General features: G+C 36.9%; 1 protein-coding gene across 2 annotated transcripts in view; it reads left to right on the top strand.

Annotated features, from left to right (window-relative positions):
• naf1 (nuclear assembly factor 1 homolog (S. cerevisiae)) overlaps positions 1–26,586 on the top strand; it is a 215,781-nt gene that overhangs the window by 6,679 nt on the left and 182,516 nt on the right. For both annotated transcript variants that reach the window (XM_072256013.1, XM_072256012.1), the window contains exon 3: positions 22,771–22,903. In XM_072256013.1, coding sequence (XP_072112114.1) covers positions 22,771–22,903 — 133 coding nt within the window. The remainder of the gene's footprint in view (positions 1–22,770; positions 22,904–26,586) is intronic.

The following is a 26,586-nucleotide window of genomic DNA, read 5'->3' as shown; positions in this document are numbered from 1 at the left end:
TGTATTCCTCTTCCGATTTCATGAGTTCACATTATGGTTAACCCTTTACATACCAAAGGATTAACCTCAAATTATGGCTCACATTATTAATTTTGTCTCTTGGAATACAAATGGTTTAAACCATCCAATAAAACGGAAAAAGATTTTCAAAGTATTCCAAAGACTGAATGCTCATAAAGCTCATGAATGAGTTTTTTTTCACAAGAAACTCATGTAAGGAAAGAGGATAATCAACGCTTCTTTAAGTTCTGGAAGGAATAACAATACCACTTGAACTCCCAAGCCAAAATTAAAGGCGTTTCAATTTTTATATATCCCTCAATCACATTTATTCATCAAGACGTTATCTCAGATCCTAATGGTAGATTTTTGTTAATCACTGGGTTACTTTTTAATAAAAAGGTTGCTATGGTTAATGTTTATGCTCTGAATGTGGATTGCCTTGAATTTTTTAAACACATATTCACTTCCTTTCCTAACTTAAACGAGTATATGTTGATAATAGGCGGTGACTTTAATTTATGTTTGAATCCCATGTTGGACAGATCCATAGGTAGTCTGGCTTTACCAAATAAGTCGGCTACTCTGATTAACTCTTTTATGTTTGATTCTGGGATTTCAGAAATTTGGAGATTTCTATACCCAAAGGATAAAGAATTCTCATTCTTTTCACATGTTCATCGTTCTTATTCTTGAATTGACTATTTTTTTAATTGACTCTCGATTAATCCCATCTGTAATTGATCGTAATTATGACATTATCGCCATTTCAGATCATGCTCCAATGAAACTTTCTATCAAGTTAATGGATACCTCTTGTACTAATAGGCAATGGCGATTTAACCCTATTTTGCTTCAAGACTTGGACTTTGTCAAGTTTATAAAGGGACAGATTGATTTCTTTTTTTCAATTAATACTACGGAAGAAGTTTCCAATGGAACAGTTTGGCACGCTTTTAAAGCTTATATCCGTGGTCAGATTATTTCCTATTCGGCTGGTTTGAAAAAAACGTGCTAAGAATGAAATACTCTTGTTGGTTGATAAAATTAAAGAAATTGATAAAAAATACGCTATTTCTCCCAGTAAGGAGCTGTACAAACACAGAGTTGAACTTCAATTGGAACATAGCTTACTATTAACATCCTGATTGAAAATCAATTAATGAGAACTAAAAGTGATTTTTATATTCATAGTGATAAATCGGGTAAATTATTGGCTAATCAATTGAAACTTGCTTCGGTTAAACGTCAAATTACTGAGATTCGCAAACACGATGATACTTTGACAGTTGATTATGATGGGATAAACAAAGCCTTTCAAAAATTTTATACCTCTTTATATCACTCTGATTTTCCTCATGATTTTAATACCATGCATGATTTTTTAAGTAAACTGAATTTTCCGAAATTATCACCCGAAGATTGCTTATCATTAGAAACTCCTATTACAGAGGAAGAAATAATAACTGCAATCTCATCATTGAATTCTGGTAAAGCACCCGGTCCGGATGGGTTTAGTGGAATTTTTAAAATCCTTTTCCTCTATTCTCTCTCCGTGGTTGTCTAGAATATTCAAAGAAGCAATCAGTTTAGGTAAATTACCACAATCATTTTATGAAGCCTCTATTTCCTTAATTCTTAAAAAGAATAAAGATCCTACTGATTGTGCATCATACAGACCGATATCTCTTTTGAATGTAGATTCAAAAATTTTTGAAAAAATTTTAGCAACTAGGTTAGTGAAGGTATTACCTCAAATTACATCTATGGACCAAACTGGATTTATTAAAAATCGTTATTCATCCTTTAATATTAGGAGGTTAATGAATATTGTTTATACCTCTTCACTTATTACCCCGGAATGTATTATCTCATTAGATGCTGAGAAAGCCTTTGACAGAGTTGAATGGCCTTATTTATTTAGTGTGCTTGAGAAATTTAATTTTAGTTTGATATTTATATCTTGGATTAAATTGTTATATTATTCCCCGGTAGCTTCAGTTTGTACTAATAATCAAAGATCTCCCTTTTTTTTTTAATCTATTTTGTGGTATTAGGCAAGGATGCCCTCTTAGTCCTTTACTATTTAATATCGCCCTTGAACCTTTAGCAATTGCTATCCATGACAAGCCCAATATTTTTGGTTTACCCGCGGAAACGAAATACATAAATTGTCACTATATGCAGATGATTTGTTATTATATATCTCTAATCCGGAGAAGTCAATTCCTGCTATTCTAGCTTTATTGGCTCAATTTAGTAATTTTTCTGGCTACAAATTGAATCTTAATAAGAGTGAATTATTTTCCCTAAATAAGCAGGTACCTATTTATGGATGTTTACCATTTAAATTGGTTACTGACTCATTTATATATTTAGGGATAATAATTACGAAAAAGTATAAAGATTTATTTAAAGCTAATTTTTTTACCTTTAATTGATCAGATTAAACTTTTGTTTACTAAATGGTCACCAATATCTTTGTCTTTGATTGGTCGGATTAATGCTATTAAGATGATTATTTTGCCTAAATTTCTATATGTATTTTAATCGGTTCCAATTTTTATCCCAAAATATTTTTTCGATAATGTTGATTCAAAAATTTCATCATATGTATATGGCAGAACAAAAATCCTAGGCTAGGTAAAAGGTGTTAACAGAAATCTAAAAAAGAGGGGGGACTCGCCCTCCCGAATTTTAGATTTTATTATTGGGCAATTAATATTCGATACTTAAAATTTTGGTTACGAGATTTGAATGTATCTTTAAATCCACATTGGGTAAATCTTGAATGTAATTCATTACAAGGGTCTTCTTTGGGTTCGGTTTTGGGAACTTTGCTTCCTTTTATTTCTTCTAAATTGTATAAACAAATGAATAATCCAATAGTTAAGCATACTTTACGTATATGGTTTCAATTCCGAAGATTTTTTGGGTTCAATTAATTTATTTTAGCAAGTCTTATTATATCTAATTTCCTTTTTCAACCTTCCACTATGGATCAAGCTTACTTTGATTGGAAAACCAAAGGTATTGTACGTTTTTGTGATTTATTTTTGGATAATTGTTTCATGTTTTTTGATCAACTTTCTAACAAATATAATTTACCCAGATCTCACTTTTTTAGATACCGACAGATTAGAAACTTCTTAATTACTGCTTACCTATTTTTCCACACTCATATCCAATGGATACTTTGGAAAAAATTTTAGATCTAAATCTCTCTCAGAAAAGTGTTGTAGCAATTATTTATACCATAATTATGAATTTATGTCCTGATGTTTCCAATAAAATTAAAACTGATTGGGAAAGAGAACTTAAGATTATTATACCGATCGAAAAATGGGAAAAAATTCTTCAATTGGTTAATTCATCCTCTATATGTGCTAAACATGTGTTGATACAGTTTAAAGTAGTGCACAGGGCTCATATGTCCAAAGATAAACTATCTCGTTATTATTCTTATATTAATCCTATCTGTGATAGATGCCATTCCGAGATAGCTTCTTTAACTCACATGTTTTGGTCATGTCCTTTGTTGGAAAAATATTGGAAAGATATTTTTGATATTATTTCAACGGTTTTGAATACAGACCTACAACCTCACCCAATTACTGCTAGTTTTGGATTACCAATGATAGACTCAAATCACTTAACCTCTTCAGCTCGTCGGATGATTGCATTTCTTACTTTAATGGCCAGAAGATCCATTTTGCTGAATTGGAAAGAGATTAACCCTCCTACTGTATTTCACTGGTTTTCACAAACTATGTTGTGTTTGAATTTGGAAAAAATTAGAAGTGTGGTTTATGACCCTTCCATTAAATTTGAAAAAACTTGGAGGCCATTTATTCAGCATTTTCATATGATGTAATTTGACCATTTCCAAACTTACTTTACTTCTCTGTAGTGTTGGTTGAGAGGAATGGAGTCATTGACACTAAGGTTTTCTTTTCTTCCATTTTTATGTTGTTAAAATTGACCGAGTCTTTTTAGTTTAGTTGACTAATTCTGTTTCGATTAGTTTTTTTTGGGGTGGGGTTTGTTTTTTTTAATTTTTTTTTTCTTTTTCATGATTTTTCTCAGTTTTTTTTTGTCCTGTATTATTCATTGTTATCCTACATGATTGGGAGTTTTGTCAATTTATACTATTTGGTTTTATAATTACTCATCTTAAGTATAACAATGTATTTCCAACAATTTTGTATTATTGCTATGTTCTGCTTATATTTTATGAAACTAATAAAAAGATTGAATAAAAAGATTGAAAAAGAAAGAAAGGAAAGAATTGTTCCCACCCACCCACAGATGCTGCCTAGCCCTCTGAGTTCCTCCAGCAACTGTTTGTTGCTCCAGATTTTAGCATCTGTAGTCCCTTGCACCTCCATTTGTACTTGTGTGTGACTGGAGTCTGGATACTCCAAATAGTTACTTAACTCTGCAATAAACTAATCTAAATTTTGGTCAGGCCTGGTTGTTAGAGGTTAGTCTGGGCCTTAGTTTGAATGGCGCACTGAGTGTCAACATGTAATTGCCATCAGTGAGAAGCTGACAAATTGAATAACTTGCAGCAAGACTGGGCATTGTGACAGGGCTGAGGATGGGGCAGTTGATGTGGAAGTAGATTCAGCGTGTCGTGAGACCGTGTAGATGGACAGGCAGACAATAGGGTAAAATTGCTGACAGTGGGATGAGTTAAAGTGTAACAGGGCCAAAGTTGAAACGGGTAATGAATACAGGATTGAAGATGTTATATTTGAATGGACACTGGAGATGATCTTGTCGCGCAGTTAGAGATTGGCGGGTACGATGTTGTGGACGTCTCCGAGTCGTGGCTGAAAGAAGATCATGGGAGCTTTACATCCAAGGATACACAATGTATTAAAAGACAGGCAGGTAGGCAGAGGGGGTGGGGTGGCTCTATTGGTAAAAAAAATACTGTAAATCAAATCTTTAGAAAGTGGTGACGAAGGATTGGAAGATGTGGGCAGAATTAAGAAACTGCAAGGGTAAAAAGACCCTGATGGGAGTTGTATACAGGCTTTTGAACAGGAGCCAGGATGTGTGATACAAATTATGAGAGGTAGAAAAGGTATATAAAAAGGGCAATTTTGCCATAATCATGGCAGATTTCAATGTGCAAGTAGATTGGGAAGATTAGGCTAGTGCTGGATCCTGAGAGAGGGAATTTGTATAATGCCTATGAGATGGCTTTTTAGAGCACCTTGTGGTTGAGCCCTCCAGGGGAACTGTAATTCTGGATTGGATGTTATGAAATGACCCGGATTTGATTAGGAAGTTTAAGGCAAAGGAACCCTGAGCAAGTAGTGATCATAATATGATGGAATTCACCTGGCAGTTTGAGAGTGAGAGAGAGTGCGAAAATCAGATGTATCAGTATTACAGTGATTTAAAGGCAATTAAATAGACATGAGAGAGGAGCTGGCCAAAGTTGATTGGGAGGGGATGAGGGCAGAACGGCGATGGCTGGTGTTTCCAGGGACAATTCACAAGGCTCAGGAAAGATGCATCACAAAAATGAAGAATTATTCTAAGGGGAGGCTGACAAGGCAAGTCAAAGAGCATAAAAGTAAAAGAGAGGACTTATAATGTAGCAAAGAATAGTGCAAAGGTAGAGGATTGGAAAGCCTTTAAAAACCAACAGAAGGCAATTGAAAAAGCCATAAAGAGATAAAAGATGAAATGTGTAGGTAGGCTAGCCAAAATGAGGTTGCAAAGTATTTTCAGATTCTGTACAAGGGGAGTAAATGAGAGACGGCAGTGAATATTATACTGCTGGAAAATTACGCTGGAGAGGTAGTAATGAGGGACAAAGAAATGGCACAGGAACTTGGTAAGTATTTTGTGTCAGTCTTCACTGTGGAAGACACTAGCAGAATGTCAGTAACGTGAAAATGTCAGAGGACAGAAGTGAGTGTTGTTGCTATTATTAAGGAGAAAGTGCTTGGGAAGCTGAAAGGTCTGAAGTAGATAAGTCACCTGGACCAGATGAACTACACCTCAAAAGAGATGGCTGAAGAGATTGTAGAGGTATTAGTAATGATCTTTCAAGAATCACTAGATTCTGGAATGTTTCTGGAGGACTGGTAAACTTGCAAATGTCACTCCACTCTTTAAGAAGGGAGTGAGGCAGAAGAAAGGAAATTATAGGTTGGTTAGCCTGACTTCAGTGGTTGGGAAGATCTTAGAGTCTATTATTAAGGATTAGGTCTCAGGGTACTTGGAGGCACATGATAAAGTAGCCCAACGTTAGCATGGTTTCCTTGAGGGAAAATTTTGCCTGACAAAACTATTGGAATTCTTTGAGGAAATAACAGGCAGGAGAGACAAAGAATCAATGGATGTTTATTTTGATTTTCAGAAAGCCTCTTTACAAGGTGCCATACTTCAAGCTGCTTAGCAAGATAAGAGCCCGTGGTGTTAGAAGAAAGATACTGCTTTGGATAGGAGATCGGATGACTGGCAGGAGGCAAAAAGTGGGAATAAAGAAGCTATTTTGCTGGAGATTAGTGATGTTCTGTTGGGGTCAGTGGTGGGACAGCTTCTTTTCACATTATGTCAATGATTTGGATGATGGAATTGATGGCTTTGTGGCCAAGTTTTCAAATGATACAGAGATACGGGGGGGAGGGCATGGTGCAGATAGCTGAGGAAGCAGTGAGTCTGCAGAAGGACTTGGACAGATTGGGCGAATGGGCAACGAAGTGTCAATTGGAATACAATGCAGGGAAGTGTATTGTCATGCACTTCGGCAGAAGGAATAAAAGCATGGACCATTTTCTAAATGGGGAGAAATTTCTGAAATCAGAGGTGCAGAGGGACTTGGTAGTCCTTGTGCTGGATTCCCTAAAGGTTAACTTGCAGGTTGAGCCAGTGGTAAGGAAGCTAAGTGCAATGTTAGCATTCATTTCGAGAGGACTAGAACTTAAGAGCAGGGATGTTTTGCTGAGAGTTCATAAGGCATTGGTCAGACTGCACTTGGAGTATTTTGAGCAATTTTGGTTCCCCTTATCTCAGAAAAAATGTGTTGGCATTGGAGAGAGTCCAGAGGAAGATTATGAGACTAATCCCAGGAATGGAAGAATTAACATACGAGGAGCATTTGATGGTTCTGGCTCTGTACTCCTTGGAGTTTAGAAGAATGAGAGAATATCTCATCGAAACCTATCGAATATTGAAAAGTCTGGATTGAGTGGATGTGCAGGGGATGTTTCCTGTAGTGGGGGAGTCTAGGACCAGAGGGCACAGCCTCAGAATTGAGGGACGTCCATTCAGAACAGAGATAAGGAATAATTTTTTTTAGCCAGAGGATGGTGAATCTCTGGAATTCTTTGTCAGAGATGGCTATGCAGGACAAGTCATTGGGCATATTTAGGGTGGAGGTTGATAGGTTCTTGATTAGTCAGCGTGTCAAAGGCAGAAGAATGGGGTTGAGAGGAAATGGTGAATCAGACTGCATGGGCCAAATGGCCTAATGCTGCTTCTAGTTCATCTGAACCAGAATTGCGACCGCTGCCCTACGATTTAAATATGGCGTTTCATACCATTTAAAATTAGTAACACAGCGAGAAGCATCATAAAATATAGATAGAAAACATGATCAAGGAAAGAAACGAGAATTTAAAAAAGAAAGAACTATTATAATTGAACTAAACTGGTGGCAGATCAGTGCACAGCTTCTAAATTGTGTGCTGGTGGGTAAATATTTAGAGAGAAGTTAAGCATAGTAGGAATAGTTTCTGGCTGGCGACACAGACAATGGGACCAACAACAAAATATTGTAGTCAAGAATTAAAAAGGAAATTTTGCTGTAAGGCAACAATAGTTGTCATTGTCATAATGGGAGTACAAATTGAAGGACAGCAGAATCCACATGGATTGAAATAAATAATCAGCGTAATGAGTCATCAACAATGGGAAGTACCTGGAGGAGGAAATATCTAAGTAATGATGCAAAATGAAAACAATGTACAACCTCACTGACTTTCCACTTGACCTCGGACCATCTGAACAACAGCAGTACCTATGTCAGGTTGCTCTTTATTGATTACAGTTCAGTATTGAACACCATCATCCCTTCAGTACTAATCAATAAGCTTCAAAGCCTGGGCCCCCGTATGTCCCTCTGCAACTGAATTCTTGACTTCCTCATCGGGAAACCACGGTCAGTGTGGATCCATAGTAACATCTTCTCATTGTCGACAGTCAGCTCCTGCACACCTAAAGGATTTGTGCTTAGCCCGCTGCTCTATTCTCTGTACATCTTGACTGTGTGGCTGGTCACTGCTCAAATGCTAGCTATAAGTTCGCTGCTGATCTAACTGTTGTTTGCAGAATATCAGATGGTGATGATGAGTTGTAGGGGGTGAGTTAGATTAGCTGGTTGCATGGTGTTACAGCAACAACTTTGCACTCAAAGTCAGTAAGTTCAGGGAATCGACGTGGACCAGGAAGGGGGAAATGAAGGAACACACAGTGGTTCTCATGTAGGGATCGCCTGTGGAAAGGTAGGCAGTTTCAAATTCCTGGGTGACAACATCTCTGAAGGTCTATCCTGAGTCCAACATAATTGATGCAATTATGAAGAAAGCACACTCCTAATAATTCATTAGGTGTTTGAGCAGATCTGGTACGTCACCAAGGACTTCAGCAAATTTCTACAGATGTACTGTGGAGAGCATTCTAACTGGTTACATCACTCTGTGGTATAGAGGGGTTACTGCATAGGATAGGAAAAAGCTGTCAAGCATTGTAAACTCTGCCAGTTCCATCATAGATTCTAGCCTCTCCATCATCGAGGACATCTTCAAAAGGCAATGCCTTAAAAAGGTGGTAGTCATCATTAAGAACTCCTACCACCCAGGCGATACCCTTGTTTTCATTACTGACGTCAGAGAGGAGGTACAGAAGCTTGAGGATACACATTCAATATTTTAGGAACAGCTTCTTCCCCTCTACCATCTGATTTCTGAATGAACAGTGAACACTACCTCACTATTTTTGTTCTCATTTTGGCTACTTACTATAAGAGGGTTACAGTTGTGGTGGAGAGTTACCAGGATGTTGATTGGATTGGAGGATTTTCCCCCCTGTGTTTTTTTTTTCCCAGTTCTCCAATTTCAGAATTCTTTTCCTCTGGTCAAGGTATCAAAAATTTGTGAATTTAGTTTTGAGGTGAGAGGAATGAGTTTTAAAGGGAGTCTGGGGAGAAACTACTTTTGGACGCACTAGCTGCCAGGAGAGGTGATAGAGTTAGATGCAATCACTGCTAAAGAGATATTTAGACAGGCACTTAAACAGGCAATGCTTTGAAGGGTATGGTCCTAACACGGGCAACTGAGATTGACGTAGTTGAGCAATAATGGTGGGCGTGGATGTATTGGACCACAGTTTCTGTGCTGGACTACTCTGACTTGACACATTGCATTTTTTTTGGTTCAGTGTTTGTTCCACCTCGGTAAGTCTCTGCTGCATCTTCTTCTGAAGTTCAATAACAAATCATGGATGCTGCCTGCAAAATGCAAGTTGGCTCCTTCTTTGGTATAACTCAATTGAATGGATGACTGATTTGGTAGGGTATGACTATAGGATCTGATCCCCTTCATTCTTTTCTGGAACACATCTCAAAGTAGCATAAGCAGAATCAGTAACATTTATATAATGATGCAGTGACAATAGAACCTCAGCTTCTCATTCTGCATTGTTCAGCTAATTACTTTTGAGAATCATAATTTTTCTGAACACCTGGGTTTTGCTGATATGTATTTACAGCTGTAGATAGCATGGAGTTGGGTCTAGAATTTGTTTGAACTTGGTCTTTAAATTTTCAGACAAATGCCACGTGGTTCATTCACCTTCTCTCATAGATACAACAAATGGTAAAAAGCATGTTGGTTTGGAACAATATTGATTTGCAAATGTGAAATACATGTTACTTTAAATTCCAAATGCAGCTCTTTCCTGCACTTGCTGGGTTACTTGGCTGCATCCTCTATTGAAGTCATGAATGCTTGCTGAATTCACATTTGAATTTCAATGTCTGGAACTTGGTGAAGATTTTCTGCTCCATTTCCATCACCAAAATCAACTGCTCTCACACATTGATCAGGGTTTGGAAAAGTTTAATTGTGCCTTGGGTTGGTGAAAGCGTGTTATTGCATCTGATAACTAACAACTGAAAATGCTGATTTCTTGGAATTGTGATACAGGAATTTTGAACTGCTTCTTTAAGAACTGATGGCTCAAGTTTAAAGCATTGCCAACTTAACTCTGGAATCTTTTCAAAAATCCTTTCAAACTTAGATTTTAGTAGAGCTGATTCTTTAAATTTGACCAGGACCAGACTCACAAGTTGTGAGATAAATTATTCAGTTAGTTGACAGCTTCTTGTCTCAGATGCCTGCCAATTGCTTTTATGTTTTATCATTGAAACCATCCATATCCATTATCTGCCTCCTTCAGGTTTAAATTGGAACCACTTTGATTCATGGTACCATACCACTTGACAAATGACAAGACTGGAAGGTAATTGGTAAAGCAGTACAAGTGACAACTGATTGTTAAGTTATGACAGAGTTACTACTCCATTTATCTAAAGCTACTATTGGGACCCAATTAGGAGTTCTGCAGTCTTGGTGCTGGGTATGAGATTAAGACTTCCCTCTGTGAATAGAGAACTGCTTTTACAGTGTGTCAACTGCATTTCTCAGTTGTTTTGTTGTCAGATGCAATAATTAAATATTGATTTTTGACAACACAAGGCACAAATAAGCTGTGCTAGGCTCTGAGCAATTAATCTGTGGGAACAGTTTATTTTGGTGCAGACGTCAGATTTGGAACTCAATGCTTGTTGACAGATTTGCTAGGTATCCCAGAATTGTGTAGATTAGAATTAATTTTTCAGAATCAGAATCAGGTTTATTATCACCGGCATGTGACGTGAAATTTGCTAACTTAGCAGCAGTTCAATGCAATACATAATATAGAAGAGAAAATAAAATAATAATAAATAAATAAATCAATTACAGTATACGTATATTGAATAGATTAAAAAATGTGCAAAAAACAGAAATACTGTATATTTAAAAAAAAAAGTGAAGTAGTGTCCAAAGCTTCAATATTCATTTAGGAATCGGATGGCACAGGGGAAGAAGCTGTTTCTGAATTGCTCAGTGTGTGCCTTCAGGCTTCTGTACCTCCTTCCTGATGGTAACAGTGAGAAAAGGGCATGCCCTGGGTGCTGGAGGTCCTTAATAATGGACACTGCCTTTCTGAGACACTGCTCCCTAAAGATGTCCTGGGTACTTTGTAGGCTAATGCCCAAGATAGAGCTGACTAGATTTACAACCCTCTGCAGCTTCTTTAGGTCCTGTGCAGTAGCCCCTCCATACCAGACAATGATGCAGCCTGTCAGAATGCTCTCCACGGTACAACTGTAGAAGTTTTTGAGTGTATTTGTTGACATGCCAAATCTCTTCAAACTCCTAATAAAGTAAGTTAGAAATTAAGAACATTATTTAAAGATTTTGTTTATTTAATTTTTTTGAGATACAGCACAGAATAGGCCCTTCCAACTCTGAGCTGCACCGCCCATCAACCACCGATTTAATCTTAGCCTAATCACGGGGCAATTTACAATGAGCAATTAACCTACCAACCGGTAGGTCTTTGGACTGTGGAAAGAAACTGGAACACCCAGAGGAAACCCATGTGGTCACGGGGAGAACATAAAAACTCCTCACAGACATTCCGGTGGGAATTGAACCCGGGTCACTGGTACCGTAACCACATAGCTGCCCTGCATGTTGTTAAAGAGAGCCTGTTATAAAATAACCTACTTCATTACACTGACTGTGAAATAAACCAAAATGCTGAGCAAGTGATTAGATAGAATTATTTTTGTGAGATAATAGTCTAATAGCTAGAGTATTTTGAACATAGAGAATAAAACAATGCAGTGCAGAAACAGTCCCTTCAGTCAATGATGTTGTGCCAAACCAATAACCTATAACAGTTTCTTGCTCCATCTTGCTATGAATTTAAGAATAAAAGATCCAATTACCTTTATTTCCATATGTTTAATCTATCAGTTTTGCAAAAGCCACCATTTAGAATGCTGCTGCTTTTTATGGATGAACTGATCCTGTGTCTTGCAAATTGCTCTCAGAAATTCTAGCCATTGCTGCTCGACCATCACCCCTGATCGTGTCCACTTCCAATCAACTTTGGCCAGCTCCTCTCTCATGCCTCTGTAGTTCCCTTTACTTCACTGTAATACTAATGCATCCTATTTTATCTTCTTCCCCTCAAGCTGCAGGGTGAATTCTAATATATATTGATCACTTTCTCCCAAAGGTTCCTTTACCTTAAGCTCCCAAATCAAATCTGGTTCATTCCATAGCATCCAATTCAAAATTGCTTTTCCCTCGTGGGCTCAGCCAGAAGCTTTCGAAAATCTCTCACTGGTGTCCTACAAATTCTTACTCTTGGGATTCAGCACCACCTGATTTTCCCAAACTACCTGCATATTGAAATCCCCCATGAGCATTGTGACGTTGCCCTTTTTATGCGCATTTTCTATCTCCTGTTGTAATTTGTACCCCGCATGCTGGCTGCTGTTTGGCGGACTGTAAGTAACTCCTATCAGGGTGTTTTTAAGATTCAAAATCTTCTGATCCTATGTCATCTCTTAGGATTTGATTTCATTTTTACCAGCAAAGCAACTCCACCTCTTCTGCCAACCGGTCTGTCCTTTTGATACGATGTGTATCTTGGATGTTTAGTTCCCAAATGTGATCTCCTTGCAACCACAACTCAGTGATGCCCAAAACATCACACCAGCTAATTTCTAACTGCACGATAAGCTCATCTACCTTATATATACTGTGTGCATTCATATATGACACGTTCAGTCTCCTATTCACCACTCTTTTCAATTTTGTCTCCATGTTGCTGGAAGATAAATTTTTATTCCTTTCTAATTCTTAATTCCAAGTCTTATTCTGGAAACTTCCATAGCTTCTCCTGCACTGTATTCGCCTTTTACTTTATCCATGCTTTTCCAAGCTGTTGACCACCCCCCCCCCCAATACTATTTAGTTTAAAGCTCTATTCACATGTCCTCAATATGTAATTACCAAGACCCCAGTCTCATCCTGGTTCAGGTGGAGCCAATCCCATTGGAACAGCTCCCTCTTTCACCAATACTGGTGGCAATGTCCCAAAAATTCAAACCCACTTCTCCCATGCCAATCTTTCAGCTATGTATTTGGATCTTAGGTCTTACTAACCCTGAGCAATTTTCACATGGCTTAGGTAACAATCAGAGAACTATATTGGCTCATACAGTTTAATTTAGTCACTAGCTGCTCAAATTCCTTCAGTAGAATATCTTTCCTTGTTCTTCATATGTCGTTGGTGCTCGTATGGACTACGGCAAGTAGATCTTTCCTTTCCTACTCCAGATTCCTCTAAGTTAGATAAAATGTCCCAAACCTGGGCACTAGGCAGAAAACACAGCCTTTGGGGCTCTTGATCCTTGTGACAAAGAATTGTGTCTACTTCCCCTGACTATGCTAACCCCAATCACAACTACATTTCTCCTCCCTCTCTTGAATGGCTTCCTGAACCACAGTGCAATGTTTTGTTTGCTCGTTCATCCTACAGCCCCGAACTCCCATCTGCACATGAAGCAAGGATCTCAGACCTGTTGGGCGAGCTCAAGGGCTGGGCTCCTCCAGCACTACCTCTTGCAGTAATAGCCTTTTGTCCCTGGCCACAGACTGAATTTGAAGTTGTTAATCTAATGGGTGTGACTGCCTCCTGAAGCAGCACATCCAGGTAACTCTGCCCTTCAGTGCTTTGTACTGTTTGAAACTCAGATTCCAGGTCATCAGCTTTGAGCTTGAGCTCCTCAAGCAACCAATGCTTGCTGCAGATGTGGTCACCAGGAACTACAGTGGGGTCCACCGGCTCCCTTGTTATGTAGCTGCACCACATCACCTGATTCTGCATTAATATATTATCTAATTTGTTGTAATTTGTTATTTTTTAAGTTAACTACTATATATACTCAGTGGCTATTTTATTAGGTACTTCTTGTGCCTGTTAAAATGGTCACTATGTGTACGTTCATGGTCTTCTGCCGCTGTAGCCCATTCACTTCGTACGGTTAGAGATGCACTTCTGCACACCTCTGTTGTAACATGTGGTTATTTGAATTACTGACACCTTCCTGTCAGCTTGAACTGGTCTGGCCGTTCTCCACTTGAACATTGGAGAAAGGAACCCCCTTGTCCTGCCCAAGGACAGCTGTATCTCCTTGCCACTAGTATGGCACTATCACGACCAAGTAAAACATCAAGGCTGTCACCTTACGGGAGGAGCCGTTAGAGCAGCAGGTTTGTGGACCATAGGTGGCAGGAGGGTCATCAACTCATTTCTACACAGATGTGCCATCTGCCAGAAGGACACCAGTGTGCAGAAGTACTTGAGTCAACAAGAATGCACATGGGAGTTCAACCCCTATCTATGCCTTTCATGTGGGTGGCTCATGGGAGCGCATGGTTGGGGTGGGGAGAAGAATCCTTGATTCAATGCTGCTTCAGGAGAACACTCATATTATCCACAAAGTCCTATGCACCCTTATGGCAGAGGTTGCAGCAATAACAAATGTGAGACCTCTTGGTCCAGCTTCCACAGACCCCAACTCACCATTTATACTGTTGCCTGCAAAGATGCTCACACTAAAGGTTGGAGTTCCCCCTCCACTTGCAGACTTTACGGATAAAGATCTTCTCAGTAGACAATACAGACAGGTTCAAATTCTCACCAACAAGTTCTGGACTTGCTGGAGCAACGTGTACCTCCCAACTCTGCAGCCCTTCTTGAAGTGGATAAAAACTTGCAGGATCTACAAGAGGAAGATGGTCATGCTCTTGAGAGACAGTCAAGCTACCTGCAATGAGTGGCTCTTGGCTAAGGTTACCACTGCCTTCCCTGGAAGGGCTGAAAGAGTCCGGAAGGTAGAGCTGAAGACCACAGACCAAGGTTCTGCTTGGACCTTCCTGAGAAGTTGTTTTGCTCCTGCCCAAAGAAGACTGATCATAGCAAAGTACTTAGTAGTGACCTCACAAAGGTCAGGCAGGGAGTGTTCTGCCCTTTGGCAATTTATTTGTTTTCCTATGTGATTAAGCACATTTATTTGTTTTCTTTTAATATCACTGGCATATGTTGTGAAATTTGTTAGTTATTATTTGAAAGTTGTTATTTTAATGAGCAGTTTCTGGACTGTATTAGGTAATTTCCTGTGCAGCCAGGAAGTAGTAATAAAAGCACATTGGCTGGCAGTAAGCCAGAGCTTTTTTTTTGTTAGGAGTGGAAGAATTTCTATCTAAAACCAAACTGTTGTTTCCCCAGCAGAAACATTGCTTCTTCACTCCTTATGCACTGTCATGCCACTAAGTCTGCAATAAAACCAAGGGGCAGGGAGGCGATACCTTGACTATCATGCCATTTTTGAATGGAGTTTGGCTGACTGTCTAGATGTTGTACCACCTCAGTGAGGGCAGCACAGTGATGAATATAGTTACTTATTTTTGTTAAAACTTGCCCAGTTTTCCAATATTTTTATTTAATTTCTTACATAAAAGAATACAGTACAGTAGAATATATAATATATATTGTTTATAATATAATGAAATCACACAAGGTGTAATTACCCCATATTCATATAAAATTAAATTTAAACATAATATTGAAAAGAGATAGTTATATTATTACAAAAAAAATCTAAACCCACTACTAGTAAAAAAACAGCTGTTAGGTTTAAAAAAAAGGAAAGGATCCTTAACATATAGTAGAATATATTATTTGCCAACATCTGTGCTTAATAGCAAATAAAAGATTATGAAAATAATTCAGAAAAGGTCCGCACAATGTTAAAAAATCTTGTCTCGGTTCGGAAATTGAACAGCGAATCTTCTCTAAATTTAAGCAAGACATAACGTCATTTAACCAATGAGTATGAGTGGCATCCTTCCACTTAAGTAACAATGCCCTCCTGGCTGTGAGAGAAATAAAGGCCAAAATATGCAGATCCTGCTTCTCCAAAATAATATCATTTCCTCCAACAATAAAAGGATTAGGTTTAGAATTTACTTTAAAAAGCTCTGAAAAAGTTTGAAATACTTCCTTCGAATATTTTTCAAGACTCAGACGAGTCCAAAACATATGGATTAATGAAGTTTCTCTAATATTAGATCTATCACAAAAGGAAGATATATCCAAATAAAAACAAGACAGCTTATCTTTAGATATATGAGCTGTATGAACCACTTTAAATTGTAGAAGGGAATGACGGGCACATAACAAAAGTATTAACCAATTAAAAAAATTTCATTCCAAGTCACTCGGAAATTGAAATCTGTAAATCTTGTTCCCAAAGATTTTTAATTTTATCTAAAGGAATATTTCTCATTGCCGACAACATAGCATAAATATTAGAAATAGATGCATTTTGTAAGGGTTTCAAATTAAAAATTATATCAAGTAAGTTTTTATCTGGACTTTTAGGAAATGTATGAACTTGAGAACCCAGAAAGTCTCTAAATTGTAAATATTGAAAAAAGTGAGTTCTCGGTAGGCTATACTTAACTGACAGTTGTTCAAATGAAGAGAGAGTATCTTCAACAAACAAATCATAAAAACATTTAATACCCAATCTATTCCACTCTTTAAAATCTACATCAGACTTAGACGGTTTAAAAAAAATAGTTCGAGAAAATGGGACTGGAAAGTGAAAAACTCAATGGACTAAAATATTTTCTAAATTGTACCCAAATCCTCAAAGTGTTTTTAACTACAAAATTATCAGTTAAGTTACTTAAAGATAAATGAATTGAAGATCCGAGAAGAGAAATAATAGAAAATTTATTAACAGAATTAGCTTCTAAAGAAACCCAGATCGGACAGTCCTCTCGATTAATATAACCAAAACGTAAGATTTTGTATATTGACTGCCCAGTAATAAAACCTGAAATTGGGTAAAGCTAAACCTCCCTTCTTTTGTAGCTTTTTGAAGATGAACTTTAGTTGATCAAGAAATTTTATTCTTCCATATATAAGAAGATATAATAGAATTCAAAGCATCAAAAAAGGATTTAGGAATAAAAATAGGTATGGCTTGAAATAAAATAAAAATTTAGGCAAAATATTCATTTTAATAGAATTAATTCAGCCAATCAACGATAGAGAGAGGGGTGACCAGTTTGAAAGTGCCTTCTTAACATAATTCAGAAGTATAAAAGATTTTCCTTAATAAGGAATTTATAACTCCTAGTAATTGTTACGCCCGAATAAGTAAGTTGATTTCTTACAATTTTAAAAGGAAGATTAGTATTAACTAATACCAAATCATTCAAAGGAAAAAGTTCACTCTTATGAAAGTTAAGTTTATATCCAGAGAACTGACTAAAGCAAGAAAGTAAAGAAAGTAGAGAAGGTAAAGAAGACTCCACATTAGAAATGTAGAGCAAAAGGTCATCAGCATAATGTGAAACTCTATGGGTAATAACTCTCCTTAAAATACCAGTGATATCATTAGATTCCTGGAAAGCAATAGCTAAAGGTTCTAAGATCAAATCAAAAAACAAAGGACTCAAGGGACAACCTTGTCTAGTTCCGTGATAAATTTTGAATGGTTTAGAGTACTGAGAGTTAGTGAGAACCTGAGTGGAAGGAGATAAATAAAGTAATCCATTGAATAAAAACAGGCCCAAAGTTAAATTTTTCTAAAGTTTTAAATAAATAATTCCATTCAACCCAATCAAAGGCTTTCTCAGCACCTAAGGATATCCCACATTCCAAGATCTCTTTAGAAGGGGAATAAATAACATTCAATAAATGACAAATATTAAAGTGGGAGTAGTGATTTTTGATAAATCCAGTCTGATCATCAGAGATAATAGTTGGCAAAATATTTTCAATCCTACGAGCCAAAAGTTTAGATAAAATTTTAGTATCAACATTAAGTAAGGAAATAGGTCTATAAGAAGAACATTCAATTGGGTCCTTATTCTTTTTAAGGATAAGTGAAATAGAGGCTTCATAAAAAGATTGTGGCAACTTACCCAATTTAAAAGAGTCGGAAAGGACAAAATAAAAATGAGGTATAAGCAAAGAGGAAAAAGCCTTATACAACTCTCCAGAAAATCCATCAGGACCCGGAGCCTTCCCCAAGTGCAAAGAATGAACAACCTCGGCAATTTCTTCATAGGAAATAGGTTGATCCAACAATTTTTGAATATCACCAGAAAGTGCAGGAATGTTTAATCGATCTAAAAAAAATTCATTAGAGTGTTATCTTTAGGAGGATCAGAACTATGAAGTTTAGAGTAGAATTCTCTAAAAGCATCATCTATTTCTAAATGATCAGATGTTTTATCACCATTAGCTTTACAAATTTCTTTAATTTGACGTTTAACTATAAAGGTCTTTAATTGGTTAGCTAATAGTTTACCTGTTTTATCTCCATGAGCATACTTTTATCTTTTAAAAGTTGCATTTCAATTGGATAAGTTAAGAGCAGATCGTATTTAGTTTTAATTTCAACACTTTTATATAAAACAGGATCTAGACCCAAAGCATATTTTTGGTCTAATTGTTTCAACTGATTAGCTATTTCAATTCTCTCCTTATTAGCTCTTTTCCTAACACTAGCGGTAAAAGAAATAACTTGACCTCTAATATAAGCCTTAAAAGCATCCCATAAAATAAGACTAGAAGTCTCTTCTGGCGTATTCTCTTTGAAAAGAGAATAATGTGTCTGTCCAAAAATTTTAAAAAATCTTTTTCTGATAACAGAGTTGAATTAAAACTCCAGAATCTATTTATTTGGGAGATTCCCGGAAGATTTAAAGATAAAAACACAGGAGCATGCTCTGTAACAGCAATTTCTTTATATTCACAGGATTGAACTAATGGAATCAATTGGCTATCAGCAAAAAAAATCAGTCCTGGAATACGTATGATGAACATGAGAAAAAAATGAGTACTCTTTATCTGTTGGATGTAGAAAACGCCAAACATCAACAATATCACATTTCATTAGAAGAGATTGGATAAAAGAGGCAGATCTACTGCAAGTCAATCGTTTAGAAGAAGAACGATCTAAAACAGGATCTAAACAACAGTTGAAGTCGCCTCCTAAAATCAAAAAATATAAACTTAAATCTGGTAAAAAAGAAAAAAGTTCAAAAAAGCCTGGATCATCTATATTTGGGGCATACAAGTTAGCAAAAACTATTAATTTATTATCTAATTTTCCTGAGACTAAAACACAACGCCTGTAGCTGTCAGACACTACATTATATTGAACGAAAGAAACTGAATTATCTATAAAAATGGAAACTCCTCTTGCCTTAGCCTGAAAGGAGGAATGGAAAGATAAACCCTTCCAATGTCTAAAAAAATGTAAATTACCACATTTACGAACATGTGTTTCTTGTAAAAAAAAATTAAGACATTCAATTTCTTAATTAAATATCTTATTACATTTCACAGGAAGCTTTAATCCTTTCACGTTAAAACTAAGTAAATTAGAAATATGGTCCATTTTTAATATTGCTTAAAGGAGATGTTTGAATAAAAACTGCTGGAATATATACTAAATCCAAACAATGAGCTTTAAGAAAAAGTAACCAAGCAACAAATGAAGCTTAGAGAACCAAACAGCTGATAGAAAAAAAGAAAACCTCCCCCCACCCCCTGCCCAAAGAGAGAAAATCGACCAAAAAGCAGTTGACAACTAAATCTGTCATCCCTCCCAAAACAATCTACTGGCTGAGCTCCAAAAAAGATTTCAAGGCAAAACTGCTTCCAACAAGACATAACAAAAAACAGAGCAAAATTAAACATATTAAACAAAACCTCAAAGAATTATAGTATAAAATATTAGAAAGAAATATGGAAGTTCAAAACATATGAACCTAGAAAGAATTAACATAAAGAAAACATACTAATATTAAATCCTTAATTTTCTAAACAAGGAGATAAAAATACAAAAAAAAATTAGATACGAAGATATACCGAGAGCAAAAAAAAAAGACACTTGTTCATAAGAAAAAGTTACGAGCATTTAACTGCTGGTTTAAAATAAAGGATCCATCAGGCAGACACAACATAAATTTGTGTAAAGAGTTATTGAACAGTTAAACTTCTAATTGATTCAGCACTTAAGAAATCTTGCACTTTGGTCAAACGAAACTATCTGTGAGAGCCATTTTTCAAAATGATTCTAAGACGAGCAGGGTATTGAAGAGAAGGTTTAAAATCTCTATTATACAGCTCAGACATGAGTTTTTTAAAATTTGAAGTGCTCATTCAACACCTCGGGTGAAAATTCTTCCACAATTCTGAACTTGTGGTCTTCATAATCAATTATACCTTTCTGACGAGATTCACGAATTAAAAGTTCCTTTGTTTGAAAGTCGTGAAGACAATTTATCACTGAACGAGGGCATCCTCCTGGAGGAGGTCTTGGTAAAGGCAGCCTGTGAGCTTGGTCTATCTTAGGTGGAGATTTTAAAATATTTGGAAATAATTCAGCCAAAAGCTTTGCAAAAAATTCCGAAGGCTGATTACCTTCCAATGACTCTTTAAAACCCAGAATACGTACATTATTTCTTCTGTTTCTATTTTCTAAGTAGATAATCTTCTGTCTTAATGTTTCATTAACCTTTAACTGTTTATCACAGATCTGTTCCAGGTCGTCAGTCTTCACATTGAACATTGTCAGAGTGTCTTCGTTCTCTTTTATCAGTTTATCGTGTTCACTTGAAGTTTTTTGAATAAAATCCAATTTTCCATCTGTCCATTTAAATTCAGCAGTGAGTTGTTGGATCTTCTCCAAAAGTTCATTTTTATGCTTCCGAAGTGTTACCATAATCGATTCCAAAGTTACAGGAGAGTCCTCTTCTTTTTTAGTAACTTTAGCACAACTCATCATAAAGCAATATTGCGTTTAAAACAACATACATAAAAGTTGCTGGTGAACGCAGCAGGCCAGGCAGCATCTCTAGGAAGAGGTACAGTCGACGTTTCGGGCCGAAACTCTTCATCAGGACTAACTGAAGGAAGAGCTTCTCCCTGGGCCTCCTGTCCCATGATCCTCTCGTATCTCCTTTTGCCAATCACCTGTCCAGCTCTTGGCTCCATCCCTCCCCCTCCTGTCTTCTCCTATCATTTTGGATCTTCCCCCCCCCCTCCCACTTTCAAATCTCTTACAAGCTCTTCTTTCAGTTAGTCCTGACGAAGGGTCTCGGCCTGAAACGTCGACTGTACCTCTTCCTAGAGATGCTGCCTGGCCTGCTGCGTTCACCAGCAACTTTTATGTGTGTTGTTTGAAATTCCAGCATCTGCAGATTTTTTCGTGATTGCGTTTAAAAGTAAGTTTTCAAAACAAGTTGGAAGCAGTAAATTAAAAAGAGTAGGAGCACCTATAAAAGCACTGCTACTCCATCAACAGCCAGTAGAGAAGTCCAAAAACTTGCCCAGCTCACCTAGTCATGGTACTGTTGTCTACTTTTCTTGATGGACATTGAAATTATTGGAGAAGATAAGATTGATAGCACTGTGAAGGATAAGATCAGCAGGCAAGTGGGATTGCCACCCCAATGCATGCAACATACCAACCTGTCTTGAAAATATATTGCTCTTCCTTCATAATTGGACTAAAATTCTGAAAGCTTGTAGGCTGCTGAAAGATACAGAATCATTTTTCTTTATAATAATGACACAGTACAAAAGTGTGCTGAACCTTTGTAAATCATCAACAAGAATGTGGCAATTATTGACACTGCACTTCAGAAAGGAAGTCGATGATATGGAGTGGACGTTGAGGGGATTTAATACAATAATAACATTAATACCAAACTACGGGTAGTTATATTAAGGAACAAGAGTAGGTAATAATTTAGAGTGAAGAAGGTTAAAGGGAAATTAAATAAGGTATTGGAGAAATGCAGCATGTATTAGACAACATTTCAAAACAGAATTTAAGATTATTTGAAAAGGTAATTATTACATGTTTATAGCAAAACAGGACAGTTTTGATACTTTTCCATAGCGCCAACTACAGTGCAATGCGATAATCTTAGATCATGCATACATACTTGCTACATTTACCAATTAAAATACTGTCCATAGACTGTAGTAGGCATTTTTTTCTGTAACCTCCCTCACATGTCGCCACAGCTCACTGCTAAGGGAATAAATCTGACGTCAAAACTCTTAAGAGTAAATCTAAAGAGACACTGTAAGTGTATGTTCTGGGACCTTGAATTTTACAGTGTTCTCTTTGAAGTTGAATAACCTGTAGACAGACATATTATTTAGAAATGGATCTTTTATCGGTTCATTGTAGTAGTAAGGCCAAATTTTAATTTTGGAAGTCTGATGTAAAATTTTTTAAAAAGATCTAAATAGCCAATTCTTATTCCCTCTAGTTCGAGATGAAACTGAATGATGCTTTGTAGATTGTCATTGATTAGTTTTCAGTTTGTTGCTAAAAGCAGAGTAATGTGTCATTTTAGTGTAGTTACGCTATTTATTTCAATCATTTTAATTTGCATTGTCCGTTATACCAAAGTGGAAAAAATACAGATAGTTACTCATATAATAATTGGTAAGATATACAGGTATGCATTTGTTGGTGCTCTTAATAATGTTGAATTTGAATTGTATTTCACACAGTGATTCAGATTCCACATCATCTTCGTCTTCCCCTTTGTCATTGGTTGTTATGTCAGAAGGTGATGATGATGACCAGGAACAAGAAAAGAAAAAAGCCCATCTAATAAAATCAAAAGATGAGCTTTTGTTGGAGGTAAGAAAGGGTTTCATGTTTTTTTTTATTATTCCATTAAGACTGCAATCAGCAAGCAAAATTAATGATCAGAGCCAAAGGAATTTCAAGTTGTTGCTCAGTAGTTTGCCGCCTTGTATGTTAAAGTTGAAGTTTAGGAATTGGAAGTAGATTTACTATGTGGTTGGCTCTCTTTAACCCATGTTTTAGATTAACTTTCCATGTACCTCATAATTGCAATGTAAGTAGGATTTTAGTACCAGAGGTATAATTTGTTTATCACTGGGTTCCCCCCACCAGGGAAGGCTAGTTACGTTAAATGTCAGAGCATCAACTAACTGAATTGTATGTTTTTTCATTGTGCAAGGTTTTACCTCAATTGAGGTGTCTAACTATGCGTTGACTTTGGCTTGTATTTTTGTTAATTGTATATTGCTGGCCAACCACATTTCCAATTTGCGCAGTGGGTTACAAACAGTTCTCAGGGACCGAAACCCATTATAAACTGGGGAGGAACTACACTGATACTTCTCACCTCCTGTTTGCTCTTGCTTGTTTCTTTTGACCTATTTTTATCTGATATAAACAGAAATTATGAAATTTTTTTTTAAAATGTTAAAAAAAGTGAGAAAATTGCAATTAGCAGGATTTAAAGTAAAGCATGTAGCTGTGACCCAGATGGGTAGGGAAAGAAAGATACAGAGACAAATGGTATGTTGTTTGTAGATGTACAGAGATAGCCATTGTAAGAGTTTCATAAAATTTAATGGACTATTGATTCAAGATGGTATGTAATTTCAAGAGATTTATTTGTAAATGCTTTAAGTTTCAGATATCTCATTACTTATTTAGAAAATAGTGCGCAATATTAACACAGAATAGGAATGAGACATTCATATTCTTCAGCCTGTTCTGTCTTTCAATTTAGATTTTATCCTCAGCTCAGTTTATCTCTACTTGTACTCTCTACTTCTGGCCACTTGCTAATTTCCATCTCTAAAGTTGTAATTAACTTAGAACTGTTAATTCTATCATGCTTTTTAATTTGTGTTCCTTTCTGAATTATCTGGATAAATGCACCTTGCTGATTTTCATGTCCGGCTGCTCTAGGCTTCATGTCTGAGAGCTCCACTATGTTTACTCCACTATGGACTCACATTATTCTGAATGCTATTTGATTACTTTAATTATTTGTACGATTTGTTTTTTTTGCTTCTGCTCATTGGATCTGTGACAGTCTTTTTTTTATGGGTTCTTTTGGTTTCTTTGTTTTGTGGCTGCTTGTAAGGAGACGAGTCTCAAGGTTGTATAATGTATACATTCTTTGATAATAAATGTACTTTGAAGTTCCTTCACTGTGTGAAGATCTTGCAGTATTTTTGTCATTTTTTGTTCTCCTTAGTATTCTATCTTCAGTAGTTGCATAGACACCTGAACAGCAGACTATCTGTTGGATGGAAGTGACCAACAACTCTGATAGAGGCAGATGCCAAGTTTTTAAGCTCACCAGTGGGAGGTGGTGCCTTAACACTACTGGCTCACCACCTCGAGGGAGTCTTGATCATAAGCGGGCCGAAACTCCTGAAGACAGGTGGCAGATCAACTGATGATCCCACTGGTGATAGCACAGGACAGTTAACATCTTAGTCCACGTGTATTTTGTAACTCTGTTTGTTCGTTAATTTATTTCACTGAAATAGCAATAGTGTCATTTCTCCCATTTACCTTTTTGCTTTTATTAATAGCTTTGCATTTCTCTTTTAAAAAACATTTATAAAGCAGTATTCTTAATAGTTGTGTGATGGCTGTTGATGCTCAATACTATTTACTGATTACTTGTACAAAGACGTGCATATTTGTATTTTTATACAGCAACAAAAATTGTCAGGGAAAAATTGATTGTTCTTGTGGAAGCTGGTAAATATTTCATCCTGGTAATTCCGCAGTTTGTAAACCAATGGCAGCAGTCTCAAATGCTTATTTAATGTTTGCAGTTTGTTTTTACAAATATAAATTTATTAACTTTATGTGAATGGAAAAATCTTCTAGATTTACCTTGGTGAGGATGTTTCACAACCACTGATTCTCCATATAAGGAGAAGTGGAGTGGGCTTGATGGGCAGAATGGCCTAATTCTGGTCCTTATGGTCAAACATGAGAACGTCACTGGGGAGCAGATATGGATGATTGGTTCACTAGTCTTATAGCAATGGCGTAGAAGCTGTTCTTAAGTTTGGATGTACTGGCTTTCATGCCCCTGGATCATCTAGAAAGTAGAAGACAGAAAAGGGAGCAGCCTGAGCTGCAGGCATCCTTGACTACACTATTGGCCTTCCTGAAGCAACACATCATGAAGATGGATGGAATAGACGGAAACAATGAGCCTGTGATGGGCTGGGTTGTGCTGATCACTTTCTGCAGATCCCAGGCTGAGGTGCAGCCTGCCTGGAAACCTCCGATAGTTGAGACATTTTTCAAAGACAAACCAAGTCTTCCCAGATGCCTAAGAAACTAAAAAATGCTGATGCCCTGTCTTGATCACAGCATCAGTGTGGAGGAACGAGTTGAAGTTGCTGGTGATTTGAATGCCAAGGAACCTAAGGCTTTTGATCATCTCTACAGCAACTCCAATCATGATGCCAGGTTTGTATTCACTTCATTACTTCTTTGGGTCAACAGCCAGCTATTTCATCTTGCTGAAGTTAAGGGCTAGGTTGGTGACCTTAAACGTTGAGTTAGCACTGTACTGTAGCAGACAGTCATGAGTATAGGGAGTAGAGCAGGGGACAGAACACAACTGTGGGAAGCACCAGTGTTGAAGGGTTAGGATGAAATTGTCAGGTAGATTTAAGAGAATTAATACTTCTGATGTGCTGGTGACTTTGGACATATATACCTCAAATTTCATTGCTGTTGGATGATTGTCTTGTTTCATGTTGGGCCAATTGCAGACTAATTAATTGATTGTTATTAGTTGATAGCTTTAATAACATGCTACCATAGACACCAACTACTAGGTTATAGAAAGAAGTCAGGAGGTCCCTGATCTCTCGCTGCCTCAAAATCAGCAGCTTGGAATGATGTGGTAAATTGGTGTGTTCAATGGCTGTGTGCGGAAGCTGATTCTGAGAGAAGAATGAGAAGGTTATGGAATAGAATGCATATAATGCTTGTGCTGGGCTTCAGGAAATGAGTGCGCATTAACCTACTTGCCATCAAGGATATTGATATTTATCTTCCCGCTCTGTGCCTGCATAAATTAGTCTGGAGTGAAATGGCGTGAGAAGAGGTCATTTCAGATTTATGATTGTATCTTTATATGATCTACTTTACTTCCACATGTTTAAGATGGATTTTAATTAGAAGTGTAATGAACAGCAGATCTCTGAACATGTGTACTGTCTCGACGTTTTACGATAATATCAACATTAATTATTTTATTCTGTTTAATTTGTGACTAGTCATAGTCATGGAAAAGTACAGCATAGAAACAGGCCCTTTGACCCATCTAGTCTGTGCCAAGCCATTTAAGTTGCCTACTCCCATCAAACTGTACTGGGACTATAGTCCCTCTATACCCCTACCATCCATGTACCTATAGAAACTTCTCTTAAACATTGAAATCGAACTTGCATGCTCCACTTGTGCTGGCAGCTCATTCCACACTCTCACAACCCTCTAAGCGGAGAAGTTTCCCCTTGTGT

Source organism: Mobula birostris, chromosome 4 (assembly GCF_030028105.1).
Source record: "Mobula birostris isolate sMobBir1 chromosome 4, sMobBir1.hap1, whole genome shotgun sequence".
Taxonomy (NCBI): Eukaryota; Metazoa; Chordata; class Chondrichthyes; order Myliobatiformes; family Myliobatidae; genus Mobula; species Mobula birostris.
Note: the sequence above shows the minus strand (reverse complement) of the source record. Positions and strands in the feature narration are given on the sequence as shown.